The sequence below is a fragment of the Hibiscus syriacus genome, unplaced genomic scaffold, assembly GCF_006381635.1.
Source record: "Hibiscus syriacus cultivar Baekdansim isolate YM2019G1 unplaced genomic scaffold, ASM638163v2 tig00110257_pilon, whole genome shotgun sequence".
Lineage (NCBI taxonomy): Eukaryota > Viridiplantae > Streptophyta > Magnoliopsida > Malvales > Malvaceae > Hibiscus > Hibiscus syriacus.
The window spans coordinates 411,055-419,770 of NW_024062648.1; the positions used below are offsets into that span (position 1 = coordinate 411,055).

General features: G+C 36.1%; 1 protein-coding gene across 2 annotated transcripts; it reads right to left on the reverse strand.

Moving 5' to 3' along the window:
• Positions 1 to 498: 498 nt before the first annotated feature.
• On the reverse strand, positions 499 to 8,394 carry LOC120114970 (ISWI chromatin-remodeling complex ATPase CHR17-like). 2 transcript variants are annotated; one of them, XM_039135735.1, is made up of 26 exons: positions 8,380 to 8,394; positions 6,734 to 6,952; positions 6,330 to 6,461; positions 6,143 to 6,249; positions 5,829 to 5,935; positions 5,640 to 5,737; positions 5,330 to 5,509; positions 5,027 to 5,248; positions 4,524 to 4,658; positions 4,152 to 4,434; positions 4,006 to 4,079; positions 3,609 to 3,829; positions 3,452 to 3,539; positions 3,279 to 3,372; positions 3,003 to 3,191; positions 2,896 to 2,927; positions 2,704 to 2,780; positions 2,524 to 2,613; positions 2,373 to 2,442; positions 2,217 to 2,271; positions 2,076 to 2,134; positions 1,839 to 2,004; positions 1,419 to 1,597; positions 1,103 to 1,318; positions 847 to 942; positions 499 to 743 (listed from the first exon to the last, which is right to left on the reverse strand). In XM_039135735.1, the coding sequence occupies exons 2-26, from the start codon at positions 6,929 to 6,931 to the stop codon at positions 726 to 728; spliced, it is 3,186 nt and encodes a 1,061-aa protein (XP_038991666.1). In that variant the 5' UTR covers positions 6,932 to 6,952; positions 8,380 to 8,394; the 3' UTR covers positions 499 to 725. The 2 variants fall into 2 exon arrangements, with proteins under 2 accessions (XP_038991666.1, XP_038991665.1); XM_039135734.1 differs by lacking the exon at positions 8,380 to 8,394 and having other exon boundaries at positions 6,734 to 6,982.
• Positions 8,395 to 8,716: the final 322 nt, after the last annotated feature.

Below are 8,716 nucleotides of genomic sequence, written 5' to 3' on the forward strand. Positions count from 1 at the left end.
CAATCTGGAATATTAAAATCGGTTTTTTTATAACCGGATTTTTAAAAAAACCAGTTTTTTTAAAACCGAAATCGGTTACACCGGTTAGGATATCCGGCCCTCCAAACCGGTTAGAAACCGAACCGGTTATTTTATAAACCGGTTTTTTTTCTATGGGAAAAAACCGGATCGGATAAAAACCGATCCGGATCGGATTGAAATCCGAATTATATGCAACCCTATTAGAGGATATGTATAGTTTTTTACCCTCGTGGTTGTCATGTACTTTGGGGAAACGTGGTGTGGGGGGTGGGGTTTTGTGACATTATAATTCATACATTACTAATTACTGGTTACTACCATATATTATAATCAATACAGTTGTATCAATGAGTTATGAATGCAGCCAAATTTGATGCAAAACCTAATTCTAGCACTGAACCATGGAAAGTAACCTATATATATAATGGAAAATTATCGTAATAGTGGTGAAATCCTAGTGGCAGCAAATAATATTTGCCAGAAAGTAACCTAGGTATATTATTATTATTATTACCATACACATCACCTACACGAACTTCTTTTCATATCCTAATGCTTTACATCAACGCTCTAGTTGTATTTCCAAGTTCTATTCTATTCAACGGTTCCCGATATCGAGGTAAGATCCAAACGACAGCCTAGAATCGTTATATCTCTGGTTTTACAACCACCCTAAACCGAAGAAGTTCTAGCATTGTCGGAAATCACTTCCTCTTCTTCCCCTGCAAAATGAGATCGATATCACTTAAAGATCGAGAGGAAAACGAAAGAAACTAAATTCATTACAGAATTCCCAAATCCCAATTCAAGACAAACCGAGCTTACATTATCATCCAAGGACAGCTGCTTCCGTTTCTTAAGTTGATTAAGAGTCTCTCTCTCGGCCGGTTGCTTCCCACTGCGCTTTGATGGTGTGATGTTCTAAAATATAAAGAGATTCATTTTAAGGCCAAACCCAAATTAAATATGGTAACTGACCATACAAATTCCCGAAGTGAAAAAGAAATAATGCAGAGAATATAATTAAGCATGCAAGGGCCATTGACATTTCAATATTAGATATGGGGAATGTAATCAGAACCTTGGCCAATTTCTTCTCCTTGCGAGCTTGTCGCTCCCTCTCATCATATTCTTGGTTTTCCTTCTCAATCAATCGGATAAGGGTATCACATCTCCTCCCCAGCTCTTGAGTTGTCCGTGACTTTACAAACCAATCAAATCGGAACAAGGGTGACGTTCGGAATGCTGCCTTCAACTCCTCCCAATTACCATAACCAAGCTTGTGAACCATGCATATCTGTTTAGGCAAAAAAAAATAAAAAAATCAGAAAGAAGAGCAAGATTTAAGGTGTACCCATATGTATGATGAAAGGTAAACAACAAAATTAAATATACACCATGAATCGATCACATTCTTCGTTATATAGCTTCCCTTTGTTCTGACCATATTGGATCTTCAATTCCAGCCATGGATTCTTGTACCGGTCCAATTTCTTGCTGATTGCTTTCATGATTTCATCTCTTCTAGCGATTCTTGCCTCTCCTCGCTCAATGTTCTTAATTATCCTATCATAATCTGTATAACAAAAATTCAGCAATTAATGTACATAAAAAAAAACCTTGTACACAACAGGCTATTAGAACTAACTGAACCAATCAACACTATTCTATGACCTATAGTAGCATTGTCTTCACATGCATACACATGAACTTCAGTCATATTTAATCAAGCTCCCAGAAGAAAATACTTAAATCGTCAAAAAACTTCAATACTCGAGATCATACATCAAAATAACAAGATATTGGTTATCACTTACCATTTAACTCCTTGTATCTTTCTTTAAATACTTTAGCATATCTTTCAACTTCCTCCTCTGTTTTCCCTTCCATTTCTGAAGCAATACTCTTCATATCATTTCGTCCGTATTTCTCACAGGCTCTGATGAAAGCATTGAAATCTCTTCTACTCCATGAAGAAAATCCCTAGAGCACCCAAACTAAGTTTAGTAAAGCAACCGTAAATAAAAACATAACACACAATGTGTGGCACTCACCTCTTCTAATAGTCGCTCCTTCTCTTCCAGCTCTTCAGCAGTTAATGGGTCTCCCCGTTCTAAATACAATTAACTTATTAAAACAGTCCTAACAAAGGTTGTGCACCACAAAACATCATATTACATGGCAAAAGTAAATACCTTCAGGTTCATCCACATCAATTGTGTCCTTTACCTGATTCTTCTGATGCGTTTGCTGATTTTAATTGAAAAAAATACAGTCAGGATATAACTCACGACAAACATCAAGAAGTTAATGCAGACAAAAAATTGGGTATTCATACAGAACATGCATACCATGAGATAGCGTACTTCTTTCTCATACAACTCACTCAGCCTCTGAGTGTTAAAAAATTGAAAATCAAACCTGAGAAATGGTAAATTTTAATTAGCTATAATATCTAATAATCAAACTATTTAATAGACAATAGTTTGGAAACAGGCTTACAGTTGAGGCATGCGAGGAATTCGAGGCTCCTTCGGTTTTGCTGGACCACCTTGGCGCAAGGTTTGTTTAAAGTACTCAGATTCTGAGTAACTGATAAGTGCAAAGGAGAAATAAAAATCAAATAAAGTAAAAGATAAATAATTATGCAAATTAATTAGACTGCTGAAATAACCAACTTACTTCCGCTTCCGCTCTCTTTTTGGGGGTTCAATCCAGTTTTCACTCGCAATCTTTTTGAAGTCAACCTTGTTCTCATCCTTTATCAAGAAAACAAAAATTTCAAACATTTTTTTTCAACCGTTAATAAAAGGGCACTGTTAAAGTACCAGGTTTAGCAAACACCAAACAGAAAGATTAGACAATAATTTTTACCTTTTCATCGTCAAAATCATACAATTCAGCATCTACCAAAAAAAAAAAGAACAATGTTAGTGGTTGAAAACTGAATTCACAAGCAGAAAAGGGCAAATGAGGCATACTATCATCCATCTTGAATTTAATTGCATCCTCGGTAAATTTCTTCATCTTGGCATCAAGTTCAGCCGTTGCAGCTTCTCCTTTGGCAATGATTCTATCAATGTCTTCATCTGTAATTGTGCTATCCTTGGAGCTGAAGACCATTTCAGCTCCAAACCTCACCATTTGAAGCAACTCATCTTTGTTAACAGCTGCACAAAACAAAATACGGAATGCTATCAGACAGATTCAAAGAATTATTGCATCAAGCAAAAAGGTAGAACTGTAAAGAAACTTACTCTTCTGCTCAGCTAATCGTCCCTGTTGAATGACCAGAGCATCTAGCGCAAGCTTCTTATAGGCCCTCTCTATCACCTTTTCCTCAATAGTATACTGTTTCATTATTAGAAACAAATAAGTCTACCCCATCATAGGCTAACTTCTCAACAAGCATAAAAAACAATTTTCAAACCTCTGTGCAAAAGCGGAACACTTGAACTTCCTTCTTTTGACCAATTCTATGAGCACGATCCTGTGCTTGCAAATCAACTTGTGGATTCCTGCATAATTTTCATAGCATTACAATTCCAGCAAGGAATAAAACATAATAAAAATCGGTATATGCTTACCAGTCACTATCATAAAGGATGACAACATCTGCTGTAGCAAGATTAATACCAAGGCCTCCGGCTCTAGTTGATAACAAGAAAACAAATTTCTCACTTCCTGGCTTATTAAAGGTGTCAATGGAAGCATCACGATCATCACCACCCGTATTACCATCAATCCGACAATACTGGTACCCACGAAACATCAAATAATCTTCTAGAATATCCAGCAGCCTTGTCATCTGAATACAAAAATTCCCACAGCAAAATCACAAATAAGAAACTTAGAGAATGAATAGACATGTGACAATGCAAATGATGTAAATATAATTAATTTTGATCTCTATACCAATAATTGACACATTCACATACACTGCAGAGAGATCCATTAAATATTATAAGCAACCCTCAAGATTACCTGTGAAAATATCAGAACCCTAGAATCACGCTCCTTCAGCTTTTGAAGCAACTTGTCTAGGAGAACCATTTTACCTGGAAATAAATCATCAGGGGTCAGTTCTCATTCAATATCAATGTCTCAAAATCTTCCAGAGGTGAACTTACCAGCATTGGTAATAAGATGGTCTCCTGTAGTATATGGTGGTCCAGGTTCAGCACCTTGGAAAAGATATGGGTGATTACAACATTTACGCAGCTGCATTGCAATGTTAAGAAGACGCTTACGCTCTCCACCAGCATTAACAACTTCAAGATCCTTTTGCAACAAAGCTCTGTAGTACTGCTTCTGCATCTGGGACATTCCTACTTTCAGGATAGTTTCTTTTTTGGGAGGCAACCCTTTTTCAACATCGGATTTCAATCTCCGGAGGAGAAATGGACGAAGAACCTGAAGATTCAGAGACAAAGAATGTTAATTATTCGTATAAGCCCAAGGAGGCAAGGACTGATAGAATAGAGATCAGATTATTAACTTGCCTTGTGAAGTTGTTGAACAACTTCCTGCTGGTCATTTTCACCAGAAATCTGAAACCACTCATCAAAAGTTTCAGCAGAACTGAAAATCTCCGGCAGTAAAAAGTTAAGAAGAGACCAAAGCTCATGGAGATTATTCTGCAAAAGAAAAAGGATAGCAAGATTATTACACATACGAAACAATCGTACTAAGATGATTCAAGTACAATTAAACAACAATAAAGAAAACTATCACTATTTTTGCTCACAGTTATAAGAACCAGAACGAAAGTACGAAAGTGCTAAAAATTTAAATAGCTAAAATTAATCAAAATCATCAGAGTTTGCAAGTAAAATTGATCAAACCAAAAAGAAAAACGATAAGTGCTTGAACAGCTTTTCAACTGAATGCACATCTCTGACCAGAAAATGACATAGTTTTTTCTTGCACAACTAATACGACATAGTGAACCAAGTGAAACCCATAAAACTCGGTACTTCTAACAAAGGCATTTAAATGCATATACCTGGAGTGGAGTACCCGTAATAAGAAGACGGTAATTAGTATTGTAGAGTCTCATTGTTTTCGAAAGGATTGAATTCTCATTCTTGATTCGATGGGCTTCATCAATAATTATATAGCGCCAGCTAAAACGACGCAAGGCAGACTTCTCCTTAATGGCCATTTCAAAACTAGTGACACAGACATCAAACTTCCCAGCAACCAGTAACTCTTCACGGATATATCTCTGTAGAAATTAGAAGAATAAGAATCATGATAAAGAGAATATACCGAGGGTAATCAGTGAAGCACGCATCAATCAACTTACTCTTTCTTCAGGATTCCCAAGAAACTTTACAGCTCTCAAGACTGGACAAAATCGATGAATTTCGTTCATCCAATTACCAAGAGTAGATTTTGGGGCAACAACCATGTGGGGGCCGGTTATTCCACGGTACTCGTGAAGATAGCCCAATAAGGAAATTGTTTGCAAAGTTTTCCCAAGTCCCTGTATTCAGAATTTTAGTAAGCAGACATTGGCCAATAGCATTTCCCAGCTTACTATGGTCATGGAAAACAAGCCTTGAAAATGAAATTTAACACTATGCAATTATTAATGCCATGGCTACTGCCCGTACCATTTCATCTGCAAGAATTCCATTTATACCATTCTCATACAGTCGTATAAGCCAGTTTAAACCAGCAAGTTGGTAGTCCCTCATCTTTCCCTGAATACCTGGAGAGATAAAAAAAAAAGGGAACATATAAAAGAGAAGTTAAACCACTTCAATTCAGCTCTCCAAGAGATGGCCAGAGAGAGAACTTACAAGAAGGCTGAGTCACCAATCGGGTGTTCCCAGACAAACCATCTTCTTCCTCCTTGAGGTACTCTTCATCTTCTTCCTCCTCAGTTATTTTTGATGCATGACGACCCCTAAATTTAACACATGGAAGAAGCCATCAACAGAAAAAGTCTAAATCAGAACAATTAGAGCATAAAAAAATTTCAGATACTACAAACAAATCATCAAAAACCAGTAGAAAACATCTATCACTTACAACCAGTAATATCATGGAAATAGCAAAAAATGAGAAATAACCTATTTCATCATCTCCCGAAAAAAAACAAAAACAACTATACCTTCCTTTCACCTTCTTTTGTGATGAACTTGGGTCACCTTTAGCAAAATGAGCAAACAACTCCGTCTGTTGCAAAAGATACTTCAACCTCCCTTTCCCCTTATTATTCTACCATCAAACCAAATATTAGTAAACCATAAATTACAGCTCAAATAATCAGAATACAAACTTATCCGTATAAGACTTACCATATCAGCGTCAATGGCAGCATTTTGAGCATCCAATATCTCCTGAATCTTCTGCTTCTTCAGTTTCTGCATTTCTTTTAGCCTCTCTTTTTCTCGCTTACTAATTTCCGGTTCAGCCCCATTAGACTCATCCTAAACAGGGAAAAAGCCTCAAAAAGTCATAAAAATCTTAGAAATAAACAAAAAAAGTTAAAATTAAGCTTTCCAATAACTTACTAAAAACTCCAGAATCAAAATTTATACTAAAGCGTGAAAATTAAAAGCTTATAAATAAAATTCAAAATCATTAGAAAACCCTAACAATTAAATAACAAGTAAAAAGCCAAGTCCGAAAGCCCTAATCGTAAAATTTTGAAAGCAAGCAAAAAGAAGAAAGCTAAAGAGTTTTAAAAACTAAAACTCACATCGTCAGCATCATCCGCGTTTTCGTCAGGGACAACGTCATCGTCTTCGTCGGAGGAGTAGGCGGAGCGAGCAACAGCTTCGATCTCCTCTTCATCGTCTTCTTCAACGTTGACCTGGTCGTTGACTTGCTCCTCTTCTGACGAACTAGAACCGTTGTACAGTTCCTCATCGGAGGACGCCGGCTTCGATTTCGCCATCTCTTTATTCGAACGTCGGTTGCTGTTTTTCTTTAGAAGGTAATTGATAAATAACAAATAAAAATAGAAGATAAATAGTATATAAATCTTTTAAATACAACCAAATAGACAGATACAGACTGCCTTTCGGTGAGAAGGGTGAAATGATTTGAAGTGATTGTAAGGGTGTAATAACAATTTTAATCCCCCAACTATGTTGAAATTTAAGATTTGTAATCTTTGTTCTTTAATTTAAAATATTTCTTTCTATATATCCATAATGTTATTAGTATGTCTAAATTGGTAATAAAATTAATTACTATTAAAGATGATAGAAAAAATTCAAAACAATTTTAAACATTCTCTTAATTTATAATTTTTTAATTAAATATTATTGTTTAATTTTTATATGAACTAGATTGTGCAACTAAATAATAATATAAAAAACCATATTATCTCTTTAAGGATATCAAATTATCAATTAGAGGTGTTTTTAATTTGGTCTATTAATTGAGAGGATCAAATAGAGATCTTCCCATGACGTTCATTGACCTTGAGAAGGCGTATGATAGTATACCTCGCGATACGATCTGGAAGACCTTGGAAACGAGAGAGGTCCAAACTGCTTATATCCGGGCGATTTGTGATATGTACTGTAGATCTACTACATCCGTCAGGACTACAGTTGGCGACAATGAGGCATTCCCGGTAGAAATCGAACTCTACCAGGGGTCGGCTCTTAGCCTTTACATCTTTGCCTTGATTATGGACGACATCTATTGTGCGACACCAGACGGTGTTCCATGGTGTATGCTTTTCGCTGACGACATTGTCCTAGTTGCTGAAACAAAAAATGAGTTGAATAGTAGACTGACTACCTGGAAGACTCTGCTTTGGAAGGAAAAGGTTTAAGGATCAATATTGAAAAGATATAGTATTTATGTTCAAACTTCAGTGGGAACCAAAACGATAAAGATGTAGAAGTTTACATCGAAGGACACGTTCTCCCCTCAAAGGATTGTTTTAAGTACCTAGGGTAGCGGAGTAGTGTTATCATTGAAATTCATGAAGGCTTAGAACTAGGGTAGCGGAGTAGTGTTGTCTTAGTTTAAGTTTTTACCCATTTGACTTTATACCTTCTCGTAGCTTACTATCGCTGACTACTGTGTATCCTTCTCTTCATGTTGTCTCTTTTTAAATGTAGTCGGGACTTACGTTTTTGTATATATACATAGATTTTTACGCAGGGATTTATTTGCAGGGATTACTTCCCATTACAGATGCGCATATGAAGCATGCTCAACTATGTATTTATTTATTTATTTATTTATTTATACATGCATGTATTTCATCTTTATTTTTAATTTTTTGACTGTCGGAGGTCTTCCATGGAAGTTGCTATCTACCTGGCGTTGGGGGCAGCCTACTACCCTACCTCCCCCTAACTCTATTGCATATGAGAATAGGGTTTTGTTGTTGTTGTTGTTGTTGTATTTTTCCAAAAACAATTAATCAGTTAACAATGAACACTCATATCTTATAAATATAACTGCTTGAAAATGGGTTCTCTAGGGAGAATAAACTTCATTTTGCCACTAATGTCGCTCAATGATTCAATTATAGGATCGACCTGTATTAATTTAAAGTGAGATGGTTTAATTTAAATTTTATATTAAGTAGAAGGACTAAAACAACAGTTAAATCTGAATTGAGTGGGAAGTAATGGATTGCCCACCACGTCACATGGGGTAAATGAGAAATTTCGAGCTCAGGTCGCGTGAAGGGTAAATATAGGCATGTAAACAA

Excerpts from the sequence above, each read along its gene's own strand:
- LOC120114970 (XM_039135735.1), bottom strand. The coding sequence starts at position 6,931 with ATGGCGAAATCGAAGCCGGCGTCCTCCGATGAGGAACTGTACAACGGT. Across the intron at positions 5,510-5,639 it reads GAATTCTTGCAGATGAAATG|GGACTTGGGAAAACTTTGCA; the intron begins GTACGGGCAGTA and ends TTCTGAATACAG. Across the intron at positions 4,080-4,151 it reads CCATCTTATTACCAATGCTG|GTAAAATGGTTCTCCTAGAC; the intron begins GTAAGTTCACCT and ends ATTTATTTCCAG.